Source organism: Suricata suricatta, chromosome 3, assembly GCF_006229205.1.
Source record: "Suricata suricatta isolate VVHF042 chromosome 3, meerkat_22Aug2017_6uvM2_HiC, whole genome shotgun sequence".
In the NCBI taxonomy this organism is placed as follows: domain Eukaryota; kingdom Metazoa; phylum Chordata; class Mammalia; order Carnivora; family Herpestidae; genus Suricata; species Suricata suricatta.
In genome coordinates this window covers 161,677,726-161,696,888 of record NC_043702.1, presented here as the reverse complement: position 1 = coordinate 161,696,888, position 19,163 = coordinate 161,677,726, and the positions used below count along the sequence as shown (strand labels likewise).

Here is a 19,163-nt window from a genome sequence, read left to right as displayed (position 1 = left end):
TACCAAAACATTGTCAGGAAACTATAATGTGGCGCTTTAACTTTATAATCCTGAACAGGGTTCATACGACAACTTAAGACTCTAAAAATAAACAGTTCTATGTTGTAACCATAATAAATAATACATTTTTAAAGTCTCCTATGAAATTAATAACCCCAAATCTGATCATCTTCACCTGCTATTGTGTTGAAAATCTTACTCACCCAGTTTTAGCAATAGCATTGAAGCACAATTTCATTCTTTTTATAAGGCTTAGACTAGCCAGCAGTGTTATCGGTTGAACATTTATTAATTGTGACAGGAACACCAAATTTATTTCAGTGCTTTAGCTTATTTACTGCTCTTTCACCTTTGTATTTTGTATCGACAAAGTAAAATGAATATTGATAAGGTTAGATATTGATTTTTAAATGTATGGCTTGTTCTCTGTCTCATTCAAAGTCACATACCAAAAGATAGTGGATGTCTCAGTAGCAAAGGATGTAGATTTACTATTATAAAATTGAGAACTGTTGAAGCAAGAAGATTTGCCAGGAGAATGCATTTTATAGTTTGAAAAATGTCATCTGTAAAGGTGAAGAAAAGCAGTGAGCAAAATAGGAAGAAGATTATTAACACATTTTTAAAAGGCAGTCAGCAATGTTGGTTATGGTCTGTGTTTTTGGTAGAAGTCATAGCTTACTGAGAATTTGAGAGTAAAAAGATTTCAGTGTGCATTCTGAAATACCGTGGCTACCACATTTTAAAAAAAAATGCTTTGTCCTCTATACATTACTAAATTCATTGTTACCCGCAATTAGTATTTGCTGTTACTCTTTTGCATCTTTTTTCTTGTTACTGTTTTGCTTTCTATTGAACAAATATCAAAATATCATAGGAAAAATATTCATCGTAAGGAGTCAACCTTTTTTCTATACATTTTAAATTATGTAAAGTGTTGCCTATTGAAGTTTAATGTCTTGGTATAGATATTACTCCAGGGTAACCGTGATTTCTTGGACACACAAGAGGTTGGATTACAGCTTTTTGTGACTTGTTGACTTTGTCCTCAGCATCCTACTGATATTTCAAAAATGAAATAATCTCTATGAATACATAAGGCCATAAAGGCAAATTGTAAATCATAACAATGGGTGAATATTTTTTAAAAAGTGTGCTTTTAATTAAAAGTCACGCTGATCAGAATCAGGAAATGGTTGGTGTAACCAATTCCCTTCTAAGGTGCTGTATCTCTTCAGTTGTCCTAATTTTATTTTTCTTTTCTTTTACTGCTGGACCTATGTGACCACTGTAGTTTGTCTTATCTATTCCAGGATTTTAAAACAGGCAAACTTTTGGAGAAGATTGTTGGTATTGAGTTTGAAGCCAGACTATATCTGAACCTATAGCAAAAGCCTAGGAGACATATCACCCTCATTCTCTTGAAACATGCATCACCAAACTACCTTTCAGTTTGGTGTTTTAGGAGAGTCTTAAACAGTTCTCCATTTGGTATAAGGAATACTTAAGGGAAGAGTAAGCATCCACATTAGATAGAAAACAGTTATGTTCCTGACAATATAAAAGACTAAATAATGAGAAAATACTCAAACTACAGCATACCTGGACATGCTGAACAAAATGTAAAGCAGTCTGTTTAGATGTATAGTTGAGACTGAAGGGGAAAGTAAATGGACAAGACCAGAAAAGATTTTAAGCAACCCTCTTGCCCACTCCCAGTTTAGGACTGTCCCAATCTAGGACACCTGAGCGTCTTGGTGAGTGCCCCTGTGGGGAGGGAGCTAAGCTGGGGAGTTTAGTGTAAGTGAGGATCCTATCAAGCCAGAATCTCTGGAAATCTTGATCCTCAGAAAAGGGCAGACTAGAAACAAAACTCTACCTACAGGCACAGAAAAATAATCTCATTTCCACCTGGGCTTCAGGTAGAAGACTGAAGATTTGTAACAAGAACCTACTCTCACATGAATTTCTAGTTTAAAATTATACCAAGCCAAAAATTTCACACACACACACACACACACACAAAAAATGGAGTTTAAAGCAAACACAAAGCCATTCTAGTGCTACATGCCTTACACCCTTAAAGGACTCTTTTTATTTCACAAATGAAAGCCTACTGGAAGTGATCTCATGAGCCAAAAAAAAAAAAAAAAGAAGAAGAAGAAGAAGATGTTATAAACAGATTTAAAGAGTGATCTGAAGAGATTACCTAAAAGAAGTACTGAGGTAAAAATATGGCAGGTAGAATGGCTGGAAGACTTGAAGGAGAATGAAGTTCAGCATACATACATCTTCCAGAACAGGTAGAAAGAATTGGGAGGTGACTGAATTCAATGAAAATGACAGAATTTTTACAACTGAAAAAAATGTGAATCTTCATATTCAAACAGTATACAAGTCTTTATCAGAAAATGCATTGTAATAAAACTTAAGAACACCAAAGAGAAAGAAAAGAACTTTGTTGCCAGAGAGAAAAGATATAATGTACATAAGAATGACATTATACCGGTAGCAAACTTGAAAACACAAGTACTGTCTAGAAGATAAGAGATAATATTTTCAAAGTGTGGAGACAAAATAATCAACATAGAGTTTTATTTCCAGTTAAACTATTTCCCAAGAGTGAGGATGAAGATAATTTCAGGTAAAGACCAATTATTGCTAAACTTAGCACTTCATGTAGGAAGAAAATGGGATGCATAAAAAGAGAATCAAAATCAAGAAGGAATTGTGAGCAAAGAGATTATTAAACATGTCCATAAAGCTAAAATATTGAATGTATAAAAGTTAATAATTATGGTGACAGTGCCCATGAAGATGATTAATTTCAATATATAAAAGTAAGATGGAAGTAAAATTCTGGACAACAGTCTGGAAGTGTGAAGAAATAATAAGTCAAGTATGCATATTGACACTGAAAGGTAATAACCAAAAGAATAAAAATATGGCATAATTTTCAAGCTGGTGTAAACAAGCAGTAGATACCATAAAGGAGGAAACAAAAATGTAGAGATGCCAAAAATGAAGAAACAAAAATGTAGAGAAGTTCACAAAAATACAGAGAAATGTGAGGCAAATAGCATTAAATAATACAGGTAAAAATAGATCCAGACATACCAGTAATCACAATAAATGTAAATGGAGTAAATGCATCAGGTAAATTCAGGGATTATTATTATAGATAAAAACAAAACAAAACCCTGTAAATGCTGTTTTTAGTAAGTACAACTAAAACTTAAGTTGTAATGTAAATATCTGTCAAAGAAAGACGGATAAGCTGTATTTATAGCAAGCAGAATGAATATTTAAGTATTTCAAGAACGTTGAAACACTCTTTTCAGACAGACTTGCTATGCTAGGTTAGACTAGAAATTTTTCAGGAGTTTGAAATTTGTGAATAGAGTAAAATCTTAGTCATTTGGGAGAATGTGGCAGAAGAAATGACGTAACAGTTAAATTTTTAAGTTAAATTGTCAGTCAGTGAGTCAGTAACATTTGGACTCAAATGAGAGTTCATGGTTTAACTGGGACACTTTCTAGCTAGTTGACTTTGGGCAGGTATGTTACCTCTTCAAATGTCAGAGTCATCTGTAAAACGAAACCAATAATACCTATCTTTTAGATTGATGAGAAAGATCAAAGGAAATGGTAGATATGGAAGTATTTGTAACCTGCAGCGCTGCAGACATCATTATTATTGTTATTCACCTGTATCAGTGGATTTTTTGCTGCAAATTGAGAGAAGTTATTATTACAATTCACCTATAGCCCAAAGAGGGTTTTTTTCTTTCTTTTTTTTTTTTTAGTTATTTGAAGCATCACTAAAACTATTGATTGCCATTAATTCTCATGGAAAGTGTGTAGGCTTTTGGAATAAACTTAACCAAAGTTTGAATCTTAACTTACTCACTGGGTAATCATGGTCAAGTGACATCATGTCTCCAAGGCTGATTGTCCTTCCTTCCCAGCACAGTTGCTATGAGGAATGGAGATCATAAATGTCATAATACTCACAAATAAACTATGTGCGTGGTATATAATAGGCAGACCATACATGTTCCTGATTATATTATTGTGAATAAACATCACTGTGTGCCTTTAGAATTGATAACAATTTTAAGATTTTTTTTAGTTTTTTGAAGACTATTCTTTGATTCACTATAATTCCATAAGAAATATATTTCTGTATAACCAAAATATCTGTTAATAAAAACACTTCCTTCTCCAAACATGTCAATATAGATTACGTCTTCCAATTTTTACAAAGTTTTCATCACTTGAGGAGAAAAAGAATGGGAAATTACTTCTACATTAAATTTTTATTATTATTTTTAAAGTATGTGCTTTGTATTGTAGACAATTAATGATTCGAACTGATTTGATTTAACAAAAATTCAAATGAGAAATGTCTGCAGTTTTGCAGATAAAATGCAGAATGGTCTGAATCAGGCTTTTCTATATTCAGAAGGAAATAATTAAAACATCTGGAAGAGTAGTAACACCTACCGTTTTCTCACACCTCAAACTGTGCTAAATGCTGTTTCTTTTCTTAACAGTGATCAAACAATCCATGTCCTTAAATTAGTTATTGAGAACAGAGGACTGTAATATAACTCATGATTTTAATAACTGCAAATAATAACAATAATAATAATAATAGCCTTGCCCCGAAGCTGGCTAGAAAAGTACTAGGGAGAAGAGGACGGGAAGAAAGAGTGAGTGCATACCACAAATGCCGTCTGGATACAGGGGAGGGCCTGAAGCAGGTACACGAGTTGTTATGTAGGAACCCTGCAGCATGTATGACCTCCACTTCCATTGGCTGTTTATCCAACATCAATACAACACTTTAAAGCCAAATTACTAAACAAGCTGCCAATTAGGCTTGCAGTCAGCTGGACAGATTAGCAGCTAAGAGAGGCTGATACAAGATTTTCATCTCTTGAGCCAATTACGCAAGTGAATTACCATCCACAATACTCCCCGGAAGATTTGAGGGGAAAGGAGTGACTCGGTGGTCATAGATATGAGGGATCCGAGTAAAGGGGGCTGGGAACGGGAGCATGCGGGAGGGATAGCAGGCTGTGGATTGCTAAAATTGCCCAAACAGGAGGAGAGCCTTCCAGGAAAGGACTTAAACGATTTAGCACTGCCAGGAGCAAAAGGAAAGGAAATTAAGGTTGTAGGATGCTGTGCGGAGACAGAGTTGTTCCACTCCCAAGTCTTAATCTCATAAAAGAGAAGAGAGACCAATAGTAGATCTCACTCCAGAATCATTGTCCATGAAAAATGAAGTAACTGTTACCTTTTCTTTAAGGTTGTATAGAAAAGCTTTTTTGTTGTTGTTTTTCAGGAATCTGTATTTCTATGCAGAAAGATTAGCGTTTGAGAAATTAAATGTTCCCCTTTCTTTTTGTTTTACTTCAAAGTACAAAATAATGCTTTGTTTTAGTTTCATGAAGAAGAGAGACGAAAGCACTTAAATACAGAGGAGTGGGTTTTTTCTCTATATGTAAAAACCACAAGCATGGGAAGGATCAGTGTGGCCACTCCTGGGACCACCATGCCTGAAATACCAACATTTGAAATTATAATACTCAATCAGTTACCATTTGATGTTCACTTTGGAACTGCGAATTGACCACAATTTAGCAATTTTTGAAGAGGTATATTAAATTGTCCTCATATTTTTTCTTAAATATGAAACAGATTTTAAACCTGAACCTTCACAAGCTCTTGTATCCAAGGTATGATTAAACAGATGTGCGGCCAGAGCACCAGTAGACCTCGGATCTGATTGGAGCTTAGAGACGGAATTAAGCTAATTCATGGCAATCACTGAAAAATCAGGGATGTGAGGCGGAACGCTAGTGCACTGTTCAGCCTCACATTCCCGATCGACGGCTGTTCAGAAAATATTAGATATCTTGGACATCTGTCTCGGTTGCCACCATAATCATAATTTCAAAGTAAAAGCCTAATTGCTTTTTTTGTTGTTATATTAGGGAAGAGTTTTGACAAACAGCTTTTCATTGTTTGGAGTGTGTGTGTGTGTGTGTGTGTGTGTGTGTGTGTGTGTGTATGTGTGTGTGTGTGTGTGTAACTAAGAGGGCCATTTCTTATATGTGTGTATGTGTGTGCATATGTGCACAGAGAGATTATATATATACATATATATGCATATATTTGCCCTAGTCTAGCAGTAAATAATGTGAATTATGAATTTTTCTTTGACAACAGTCATTGCCATTCAAGCTGTTTGGGTTTTTTCCATTACATATTAAGGTACCTGTTTCAGTGAGCTAAGACCCAAGATGACAAACCCAAAACAGACTCATTATTGCGATAACTTTGTTCTTACTTACTCCCTGTAACTAATTTAGCAAATGGCAATAATGTAATCTATTCTCAGTCCTAAAATGTACTGAGGAGTGAGACTACCACAATGTCCAATAAAAGGGCTTTGAAAAGCAATTGGTTATAGTAAGTAAGTATCAGTTATCAAAACGTATTTCTAGTTCATTCCAGTTTCCTTTTTGTACAAGTCAGAATCAGGAGGGACAAGCCACTTGCTTTTCCCCAGAATGCCAGATACAAAGTACCACATAAAAGAAACTGTTGGTTCAGCCCTGGTATTTCTTTTATGATTTTTTTTCTTGTGAAATATATATACCAATGAATACACAGAAATGCATAGGTACAGTTTAAAGAACAATAGTGCACTGACCATTTCTGTAACCACCATCTAGGCCAAGAAGTAGAACACTACACTTTGCAGTCCCATAAGTAACTTTTATATTATTATTGTGGCAGGAGGATCCTTCTGTGTCTTGTATTAACCATCCTAAGCATAGTCTTAGAGCAGAAGAACAAAGAGTCCCAACCTTCTTGGGCAATGGGGATGGAGTAGAAGGTACCCTCGAAATCCCCAAGTTAGGGAGGAAAAACCGATGATGATGGAAAAGGTGTGGAGGGGGGTGTGGGTCGATGCCAAAAAGACATCTGATTCACAAGCCTTCGAGAGTAGTGAGTGATCTTGTCAACAGCTGTCCATTTCACCCCTCACACTGCCCAGGAAGACAGCCCACACTGCAGAGCAAAAATATGCTGGCCCCAGAGCTGAGCTGGTGTGTATACCAGAGACATACTCAAATCTTTGAAAAGTGAGACAACTTTATTCCTGGAGGACTAGGGAGGGAAGGATGAGCTACCAGTGCATCCCTGCCAGTTTGTGATCTCGAGTTCTACCACAGACTTCTTGGAAAGCTCTGATAGAGAAGATTGGACTAAATATGTTCTCAGTAAAATAAAGACTGTTTTAAGATGCCCTCATCCCCTTTCCCACACAAACTCCAGTATTTGTTTGATAGTCACTTCCTTCTTCTGCAAGGGGAGTGCCCATAAGAAATGTTCTGTATTTGAGAGTCCTGATTGCTTTTAACAGGTTATCTCTAGATTTGCTCCAGTCTCCTTTCATACGCCACAGTCTCACAGCTGCTGCTCTAGGATGAGCAAAATTGGACCACTCTCAGGGTGCCAGCCTGTGCTATAGCTGGGGCACACAGAGCAAGGCCGAGTCTGCAATCAAAGGAGGGAACCCAGGTTCTTGAGGTTCCTGGTTTTTACATTTGTTAATTTCTCAGTCCCTCTACTTTAGAGATTTGGTACTTCTGCTCTTTCCCTTGAATCAGATGTACGATTCATATGCTCAACTATTTCCAGAAAAGCCTACAAGAAAACTTAAGTTAAAAATTAGGGGCGCCTGGGTGGCTCAGTCAGTTAAGCATCTGGCTTCAGCTCAGGTCATGATCTCATGGTTCATGGGTTCGAGCCCTGCCTTGGGCTCTGTGCTGACAGCTAGCTCAGAGCCTGGAACCTGCTCCAGATTCTGTGTCTCCCTCTCTCTCTGACCCTCCCCTGCTCATGCTGTCTCTCTTTGTCTCTCAAAAATAAATAAGAAACATTAAAAAAAAGTCAATCTTTGGGGGAGTTTGGGTGGTTCAGTCTGTTGAGTATCCGAGTCAATTTTGGGTTAGATCATGATCTCACAATTCAAGGGATCAAACCCCAGGTCAGACTCTGTGCCCTCAAAATAAATAAATAAAAACTTTTTTTAAAGTCAGTCTTTGAAAATGCCATCAAATTGATAATGCTTAAAATGGGTGCGTCTCTCAGTTGTCTTTGCTAAAAGCATGGGAGAAATAACAGCTATTTCTAAATCTCATGGTAAATACTGTCCAACCTCCTTTTCCAAACTCAGGAATGAGGGTAGGTAGGAGATCAACTATGGAGGGAAAAGGGAAGGATTACTTTATATATAGTGCTATCACTGTAATATTCTTTTTTCTCGATTTTCCCCTTCTTGCCTCCTTCTGTAGCGATCAAAACATAGAAATGGAAGAATGGGGAAGAAAGGAATTAAAGGGCGCATAGTTATAGACCAAATAATAAATAACCAGAGGATTAGAACAATGTCAACAATTCCTAGGATGTCATCAGTTGTGATTTTTTATTTGGTCTGGTATTAGTTTTACTGAATGTCAAGGCCCTAGCCTGTGTAAGATGTTACGGCGTATGTTGGTGGTCTTCAGACTTATCATTGATGCTAACACAGCAATGAAGTTAAATCTCTTTGTATTATATCATTTACTGAGAATACTTTGCCCACACGATCTCATCTGATCCTGGCAACTTTCTGTGAGGTAGGCAGTGACACTGTTACACCTGCTTTACAGAAGAGAAAACAAAAGGCCCAGGAATTAAATCTCTTAATCAGCTCCCAAGTCGTATAGCTGAAACTCTCAACGCGATCTTTCTTCCTTCGGTCTCTCTACCACTACAAGCTCCTTCTCCCAAGATGAATAAACCACATTCCTCCCCCTTCTCCCGGTACCTTGTTGAAAGAAAAATGTATGACAATATGATTTTCTTTACTTGAAAAGGGATCTTCATCTGTGTCTGTACTAACGTGTTTTGGGGGGTTGTTGGGGTTTTTTTTTTTGTCATTGTATAATTTCAGGATTTGTAGGAGAAAATGCCCAGCCAATCCTAGAAAGCAACATTGGAAACCGGATGCTCCAGAATATGGGCTGGACACCCGGGTCAGGCCTTGGACGAGACGGCAAAGGGATCGCGGAGCCGATTCAAGCCATGCAGAGGCCAAAAGGATTAGGTCTCGGATTTCCTCTACCAAAAAGCACCCCTGCACCTGCCACTCCCAATTCAGGAAAACCCGCCTGAGAAGAAAAAGAAAGAAGAAATATTTTACAGTTTTTATTCAGTATATATATATATGTATATGTATACATATATATGTATATGTATATTCCATTGTCCTAAAATTACAACATAGCTTCCGTTTTTGAAGCAGAAATCTACCTTGCCTCAAATTCCTCACTCTAGCGTCCTGACTGCGTTTGGTCTCACCACGTGATAGAAAGGGGGTTCCCTCACAGTTACTGGTGCTAAAGTGAAAACCTTTACCTTTAAACTTTTTTCTGCAACTTTCAGTTATTCCTAGATGTACAGAACAGCTCATTTCCCCTATTTATTTTGATCTCATCGGTCAGTCTTTTCTAGCTTGATTCACTCAGTGTATGCAATGCCCAGGCAAACGTTGAGACACCCACGGGTTTCCCATATGGGACAGGCTGGAAAGGATGGGGTTTCCGATCATCACATCAATGAAATCCTAAGCAAATCTTTGTTTGAAAGGCTTGCCAATTTCACATTCCTTGAATCTGGCATTTTTGTGAGGATTCCATAATGGGGTGATACCCATTCATCTCTCCTTGGAAGGGGTAGAATCAAGTTCACAGTTGACAAACAGTAATTAATATTTCCCTCTGACATTTTTTACCAAAAGAAACCTCATCATTGTTATCACCGGAGTGCCCTCAACATGACTTGCAGATTTTTACAAATTTTACCTCATTTAGAACATAAAATAATTATTGAAAGAAAATGTATTTTTTCAACTCACCATGACTGAACTGTAAATTCTATTAATCTAGACTTACTTCTACCTCTCTCTTCCCAAAGGTTGATACTTTTTGAGATCAACGCAACTGTGGTAAACTAATTTTCAGTTGGAGTAACCTATTTGAATTATCAAATCGATTTATTTGAAAATTTAAATGGCTCTCCCAAGAATTCAGATCCCTGGCAGTGACCCAAACCATTTACAAGGTGAACAAGAAAATGAATGGTAATGATATGCCCTTTCTAACATCTAAGTAGTTACTTTAAAACAAAGCAAAAACAAGTCATTTTTATTATGTTCCTCCTATTGTTATTTTGGAATCATCTGCTTTATAATGCCAGGGATCCTAAATTGCTCTTAGCTTAGAAGATGATCTTCATTATTAAGGACTGATAGTATATTTATAATGGCTTTTATTAGTTTCGTAAAGGCCAAGATAACACATGGGAATCACCTTTCTAATGGAGTTTTTTGTTTCTTTAAGAGCAATTTTAGGTTCACAGAAAAATTAAGGAAAAGGTACAGAGACTTCTCATATGCCCTCTGCTCTCAGACATGCGCAGTCTCCCCCATTATCACCATCTCCCACCAGAGTGGGACATTTGTTACAATTGGTGAGCCTCCATGATACATCATAATCACCCAAAGTCTACGGTTTACATTACAGTTCACTCTGGTCTGGCGCATTCTGTAGGCTGGGATCAACATATAATGACATGAATCTACCACACACAGTAGTTTCACTGCCCTGAAAATCCTTGCTACATTCTGGTAGGTTTTAGAAAATTTATAAGTCCCTGAGTTTTTTGAAGGAGTAAGTAGAAGATTGTGCATGTAGTAGACCTATCCCAGGTGGCAGTTAGGGAAAAGGTGGTCAGCCTGCTATTTGAGAGGCTCTGTGGTTTTTCCAAACCTACACGTTTCTTTTAAGAATTCCCTTCTTTCCTAGGGGTATTTTGGTAAGAGGAAGGTTTGGTGACGGGAGTAGAGACTCCCAGGTAAATTTCTCTTTTGAGTCATTCTTATTGGATAGAGTAACCCTACTCTGTGATTATTTTCTGTAAATTTGTTTCATGGAAATTTGCCATTTTTTAAAATAAAAATGCTTTCTGTTAAATATTCTAGCTATGTAAAGGAAGAAACCTGGAGGAAATCATCTATATACAGGTGAAAACTTCTTGGATAGTGTATAGTGCTCTAGGATCTACTCAAAAGGTGTGTGTGTTTTTTTTTAAGATCCAATGCCTAAATTTTCTAAAAACCTAGAAATTTGAAAAGCCAAATTTGGAGCCACTGATAACACATCGTAAGGTTATTGTGAGGCTGGTCCCAGACTCCTAAGGTTTGAACCCTCATAGTGAGAAAGAGCAGAACATACCAACAGGCATGGGGAAATGCCTTGATTAAATATCGCAGTCTTTATGGACACTGTGTATTGTTTCCTAGCTGGAGAGGCACCAGTCATCTGAAGCAGCCCCTCTGAGCCGCTCACTTACCTTGGGTGTTGTCCTCTAACACTCCCTCTGAAATAGATCTTGTTTACATTTTCAGCAAACAGAAGAAAGGTCTTAATCTCGACCTCTAGAGCCCTTTATGTGTCTCTCAGAGGCTTAAATATTTTTTATGTTGTGGAAGGACAGTAAAACCTTGGTTTGTGAGTATCATTCATTCCAGAATACAACCCAACGCACTTGTATATCAAAGCGAATTTCCCCATAAGAAATCATGAAAACTCAGAGGATTCATTCCACAACCCAAAAATATTCATGTAAAATGATTACAAAACTGTAATATAATACAAAATAATAAAGAAAATACAAAATATGAAGAAAAATAAATTAACCTTGCACTTAACTTTTGAAAACCTTTGTGGCTCATGTGAGGGAGACCAAAGAGAGAAGGGTTAGTGGGCAGGACAACTTTCACTATCACTGACTCGCTAACGGAATCACTGCTATCTGTTGGCTCAATGAATTATTTGTTCTTTTCGTGCAAGTTTAACAAGGAACCTCTCCAATGACCTACAATGAAACAAAGCATTCCTAAGCTTACTCTTGTATGGAAAAGCAAAGGACTGTCCATAGGTGCTTTGAAGTGATAAAAAAAAAAATACAGGAGTGCCAATTGTGGGCACTTTCCAATGTTCTGAAAAAAATCACTAAATTCTGCCGAACACCTCGGCCTGAGACTGAGCATCCGAGCATGGGAGACGATCACCCAAAATCCCACAGTTTTCCTGTACTTAACTATACAAAACATGAATCAATACTCAAAGTAAGGAAGTGGTAATATCCTAAGCTTTTCCTATCACACAAACATACATCAGAAGTATGTATCCCTTCCCCATTCAGTCTTTAAGAAAAATCAGTGCAGACCCGATGTTTTATTTGTACCAGAATGTAACTGGAGAGGTAAACACCATCAAAACACTGAATTCCTAATGTAAATCAAATATTTAAGATATGAAGCCCACTAATTTCTGTTTCACATATATAGTTAATTTTTACCCATTACCATGCCCATAGAACCCAAAGCATCCAAAGGAGTTCATGATTTGGATTTTATCACTCATGTCTCCCTAAAAAAGATGGTAAGATTTTCCTCTGCTTGTTTATGAAGCCACCTTTCTATTCTACAGTATCTAAAGCCCCATGTCAAATTAATTGGTTGTGCTCAAAAATTTAGAGAATATATAGGTCTCTTCCTTTATTGTCTAAATTATCCATCCCTAGGTGTAACCAAGAGAAGCTGAGCGTGTGACCTACCTTAGCAAGTCAACTTTTTTTCTTGGTATGCTTGTTATACTTGATATTGATGAGACTGTGTCTTTGGGTCATTTCCTTCTTTCCTTCCATCTCTCCAAATATAATTTTTAAGGCTATGTGCCTCTCATATTTGTTTACCTTCATTTTTCAGTTACATGATACCCCTTTAAAAGATAATTCATAACTGACTAAAATTTACCAATTAATTAAGTGGTCTCAACATTTAGATACATAGATTTTTATGACTCTTACTGTGCTTACTAAACAGGAGTTAAGACAGTAGGGTTAAAGATTCGCATAGTATATACATAAAGATGTGTTTACAGGGCACATATGTGTGCAAAAAACAGACATGATTGCAAAATATTGCATTTTATTAATATGTTTATTTTAACATTGTGGATTGATATTCTTGTAATTGAACTAACGATTACTTCAACACATGTTCATTTTGAGCAGATATTTCATGAACTGAAAACCTTATCTTCCTGTATTTTGTCTCTCTAAAAACAAAAGGTGATCAAAATTAGTATTGTAAAATGAAGTTGGTTAACAAAGACTATTTTGGGTTTTTTTTTTTAGTTTTCTTTTCCTTTTGGTAGAAATTTATATTAATAGAACAATGAAGAATGAAAGAATAAAACAATATTTAAAAAGGTTGTGTATGAGCAGTCATTGTCTTTGTGCTTTTAAACATTTACCTCTTAACCTTAAAGTAATAAAAAGTAAAATACTTCTAAAAATTATTTTTTAATTACTACCCTTTGACAATTAAGACCAAACTGTTCAGTTCATTGTTAATTTTTAAGCTTTGAAAGATTTCAGTATTTTTGAAAAAATATTTTTGGGAGAAAAAAACTGGTAAACATATTTGACTCACGCATTTATTCACCGCTGATTGTGAGCTGTTCTACCATATTTTCCTGCATGTGTTTATTTTCTCTGAAGTTGGACTAGACTAACTGACTCACGGTCTCTTTCCATTCAAACACTCTCTAATTCTAAAGTAGCTGGTACAAAGTCTTTCTCTGGCCCCTTGGAATGTCAATCAGAATCAGATATGTTGGGACCCCTGCGTGGCTCAGTCAGTTAAGCATGCAACTCTTGGTTTCCGCTCAAGTCATGACCTCAGTGTGTGAGGTCGCCCTCCATTTGGGGCTCTGCACTGACAGTACAGAGCCTGCTCGTGATCCTCTCTCTCTCTCTCTCTCTCTCTCTCTCTCTCTCTCTCTCTCTCAAAATAAAGAAATACACTTTTTAGAAAATCAAACATTAAAAAAAAAAGAATATGTGTTACAGTCACTCCATTCCCTCCTGGAAATGTTTACTGTTCATAAACATGCCTGGATATTTGAAATACTCTGTGATGTCCATTAAAGTGTTGCATTTTGTTTGCTGTAAGGAACATCTCACTATGTTGATAAAATTTTAATTTTTTTCTCCTGACAAACTAGTTAGAGTTGTTACAGTATGTAGATTTTTTTTTTTATCCAATAGGTATTAAATACTCATTTATTTAACAGGCTTGCGGTAATATATACTCAACTGACAAGTGGACCATGAAGGCTCCTTCTGGTGGGTTCCTACTAAGCAAAGACTCATTACTTCACACACCTGACATTTTAAGTAGATCCAGATTTGTCTCTAGCGACTCAGTGCCATTAACTGCCAAGAGTATGATCTACTCTTGCCACTTTTAGTTTTATCTGTACATTAGAGTCGTCTTCTGTCTTTGAATTGTCAGACAGTTTAAATCATTCTCAGATTCACAGACCTCACTCCTGTTTCGTTATCAGAATGTCCTATGTTTACCCCTTAATCTTTCGAGGATGAAGTTGGGTAACAGTTGAAGGCGATTTTTGTGTTTGAATTTTCAGAATAAATCACTAGAATTCTAACTATGTGCGTAATACTTGATTTCTCAGCTATAAGGTGGTAGAGACAAGACTGCATTATGATAGTATCTCAGATAAGAGTGATCCACACAACTATTTTCTACCTATTTTCATCTCCCTATTAAATTTCTTTTTTTTTTATATTTATATATTTTGAGAGACAGAGCTAAAGCGGAGGAGGGGCAGAGAGAGAAGGAGACACAGAATCTGAAGCAGGCTCCAGGCTCTGAGCAAACATTCAGCACAGAGCCCGATGTGGGGCTCGAACCCACGAACTATGGGATCTTGACCTGAGCTGAAGTCAGATACTTAACCGACCAAGCCACCCAGGCACCCCCCTATTAAATTTTTTAAGGAATGCTTATTTCTTCCTGAAGGCAGTATCCTTTAATAAAAGCAGAGAAGGTAAGAATTACTGTGCTTATACTCAACACATCCTTTTAAAATAGCAAATTCTTACATCTCTTATTGAAGTGAATTTCTTCAAATGCTAGAATTTCCTAAGTATGATGAGCAAATTAGTTTGGGACGAGGGTGGGAACTAGGGTCTGTGATGGCTGGGTGGTGAACCAGTAAGTTCTTTGTTGATGGCGAGAATTCATTATGGAAACCATAGGCGATCCACAGTGCATGCATCAAGTATGAAACTCACAAATACTTTTTTCCGTGGATATGAAGCACGTGAGAGCACACATTAAGGGTGTGAAATTTGAGGTGCAAAACCACAGTATTTCTAACACAACAGCTACAGTGTCTCGGTTCTCAGCAGTCCGTACAGTGGTCCGTAATTTCTAAGGTTTGGTTCTTGACACCCCCCCCCACATCTTTATATGCCTATCCTTTTAATGTACCACGTCAAATTCCTTTCCGCCCACCTTTGCCCACTTGCGTATCTTAATCTCACGAGACAGCCTTCCAAAATGAGGAAACAATCTCTAAGCGCCCAGGAAACCAGCATGTTTTGACTCCTGTACCATTGTATTTCCCCATTAGGTCCCTTAACAACTCAGCTAGAAACAAGCAGCAGATTTTCCCCCCACTCAGTGAGTAATTGTCTGCGCTGCAGTGACAGATGTGCAATATAGCAGCTTCTTCAGGAAAAAATTAACAGTTTGTCCAGCATGTCAGCTCGCTCTTTTTAGTGCTTGGGAGGTCTTGGCCCCATTATGGATGATTTAGAAATTGAGGCAGGCGAAGACCAGCTGCCTGTGCTGAAAGCCTTCGTTAGTCGCCCTCATCTGCATTCCAAGACTCACTTCCATCCAGAAATTGGTGGAGCCCCTCTGGCCACAAGATGAGTATGGGCTGACAATGCCTTCATTTGTTGAGAGAGAGAATAAATGGGTTTTTCAGAAGATGAGGAAATATCACCATTACTGGCCAATTTGCAGCATTTTATCTGTTCTTCAAACATGTCACTTTTGTTATTGTTGCATGGTAATTACATAGTGAAACGGAAAGAAAACAAATTCTGGTTACGTATTCAGATGGATTGCAAAATCATATCATCCTGATAAATGCCCATTTATGATACACATGGATGAAAGCTTCATTTTAATTTTGAATGGCTAGCTCAGCCATAAATGGGATATAGGATTAAATTCCAGAGAATCTGATTACCTCAAAGCAAACAGTCTTTCTCTTCACTTCTTCAGATTCAGGAAATTCAAGGAGGGACCGTAAAGCATTTTCACAGGCGCAACATTCCTGAGACAACACAGAAAGTGAATTCAAAATTTTCATCCTGAAAAGAATGAGAACTTTCAGTGAAGCTAGAGAGGTATCTTGTCGTGAGGGTCATCAGTCCGTCAGTCCTAAAGTCCGCCTGAGGAGCAAGTCGGGCCAATTCTGAAATACTTCCAACTGGAGGACTAGCTCCATTCTGAAGCTCGGGCTCTTGCTCACCCCTGTCATTTCAGCAATCATTCGACTACTAGAAATCAGATGCTTTCCTTATGTCCATTTTCTAGGAGTACTTTTCCCCCATCCCCAGGACCCATTATCGTAAATAAACGCTGCCAGGGCAAGTCTAGCTGAACACAAAGATGATGAAAAGCAAGGAACTATAAAGGATCAGGGGGCCGGCAGCCCAGGATTGCCAAGTAAAGAGTTAGTGTGTCAAGTAGTAAATCTTTACTTAGTAGGAATCGAGCAGAAGGAGTGTTCATGGTCCACCTGTCAGATGAGTAGGTACTACTGTAAACCCGTTAAATGGTACCTAGTATCTATCAGCTCCCAAGTTTGCTGTGCCAGGGAAAGAGGAGGCACACCGGCTCTTTGCTGCCTTGGCCCAGGGGTCACACGTGTCCCTCCTGCTCAGAGTCCATCCGCCAGAACTTGTCACACGGACCCAGCTGGATATCAAGGAAGCCGCAGAGACCAGATAAATGTAAACAGTTTGTACCACATAGTCTTAATATGACTTGCCCAGACTGTTCAGGAGCACCACAGCCTCTCCCATACTTTATGGAATCTAAGGTTCCATCGATTTGAAGATGCCCCTTAATTTTATGTGCTGTTAGAAAGGAAAGCAAAATACTGGCAGACCACAACCCTCCACCCAGGGCAGGATGTAGCCCGAGTTCAGAAACTCTAAACGATGAAAATGACAAAACATGTTCATAAGCATCAAGTGAATGGTGCAAAGATAAAACCCTAAGGAATGTCATGAATAGGTGGGATTAGATGGGCTCCTTGAAGAAAGATAGGGTTCACCTAGAAGGAAGGTTCATTGTTACTGACAACTGCCACTGTGCGTGATAGAAATGGCATAGGTGTTATTGCAAGCTGGATTTAATGCCCAACCCGAATGCCTTCTGTATGACTTGAGGCTAAATCATGAGTTTGGGGCGTCTACGCTGAAGCTTGAAATAATAACCACCTCATGTAGTTATGAAGGTTAAGTGTAAGAACACATATAAAATACCCCGGTACGGTGTCTTGGTGTGTTTTTCCATTTCGGATGAAGTGATAAATAGTTTTTGTTGTTGTTTACACTTCCGGTTGGAGAGTGGTTTTGACACATTTTTACTTTGCTAGCAGTCCCCAATAAAGACAGTGCTACTCAACAGTCCTCCAAATTAGCCATTGATGAACATCCCCTAAATAATAAACTTCTGCTATGACTGCAAGGATTAGGGTTTTTAAAATCCATTCAGCTAAAACCTATAAATGATAAAAATACAGAATGCAATCCCCTGCACCCAATAGTCTCTTACTGCCTGAGGGAAAATCATCCAGGAACCCCTGGCCTTTGGAAACTACCACGGCTCTCGCTTATGCCGCCGGTCTCCCAGAACTGGAAGGCACAGATCCCACTGAGGAGGTAGGATGCCCAGGACCCTAAGAAGAATGAGTGTTTTGACAAGTTCCTCAGTTAGGTGGCTTGCTTGAGATGCTTAGTTGAAATTCTGTCTTTTCACAGAAGCTTTTTGAGAATATATTCTAGAATGGGGCCTCTCAAACTTCAGAGTGCTTAAGAATCACCAAGGAAACGCTTAGAACATGGAGATTGTCAAACTGCACTCTCAAAAAGGCATCGGAGCATGAGTATACAGTAGAGAAAGACTATCCTGGAAGAGCCAGATTAGGTCACCCTCACACCTTTGCTACATCGAAGCTCAATCTCCTACGATGGACCTCACTGGGTCATCCACTCCCGCTCTCACCTGGGAACTGTTCCACCAGCACCGTTCCAACCCTTCCAATCCTTTCCCATAGACAATTCCTAGGAATTTAAAGTTAGGAGATTTTGTTCTGCCCTGGATGTGAAGGATCTCTTGAATGGAGAAGCAGCGAACAGGGCAGCAGAGAAAGGCAGTATGCTGATGTGTTAAAGGATGGAGCAGAGAACAGAGCATGAAGATGAAAGAAAAATGGCTGGGTCCCCCACGTCCCTCGAGCCTGGTTGCTAGATGTCCTCATTCAAAAAAAAAGACCAGAGGTCCATGACAGGGAAGATGGAGGAAGCATCTTCTGTGGGAGAGTATGACCTCTCTTTCCACCGGACTGGCCTTTTACATTATTGGGCAGAATACTCACTACGTGGGTGCAAATATCTTATTAGCAAACAGATAAATCAGAGGCTGAATCATTCACATTACACAAAGATTTTTCATGTTGTAAAAGAGCACAGGGTCCCTTTAGGTAGCATTTTCTCAAGTGCTTATTTACAGATCATTAAATACTTAACAGAGGGAAAAAGTAAAAGCGGAAGTGCTTAAGCCAGTATTTATTAAATATCCACCATAGATTCCGATACAGCAAATGTAAAATCATAATGACAGTTAATTGTCTAGGTTTTAGATTTTAATGTTAGCAGACAGGAAGCTAAAATAACAGCCTGTCCAGGTTAATACAAGACTCTTGAGCACTCTACCGTGGTTATAATTCTTTTCCGAGGGCTTATCTTCAGTCCCCTAAGACACCCCTTTATCTTATAATAAATGTCCCTTTTTTTGGACAAGTTAAGCTTTCTGTTATTTCCATATAGCACTCATTTTCTGCTGGATGTTGGCTAAT

At 38.0% G+C, this 19,163-nt stretch overlaps 1 protein-coding gene across 2 annotated transcripts in view; it reads left to right on the top strand.

Moving 5' to 3' along the window:
- The window catches only part of GPATCH2 (G-patch domain containing 2), a 173,207-nt gene extending 163,834 nt beyond the window's left edge, over window positions 1-9,373 (top strand). For both annotated transcript variants that reach the window (XM_029935649.1, XM_029935650.1), the window contains exon 10: window positions 9,020-9,373. In XM_029935649.1, the coding sequence (XP_029791509.1) occupies window positions 9,020-9,240 (221 nt within the window). In that variant the 3' untranslated portion in view covers window positions 9,241-9,373. The remainder of the gene's footprint in view (window positions 1-9,019) is intronic.
- The last annotated feature ends 9,790 nt before the right edge of the window (window positions 9,374-19,163 follow it).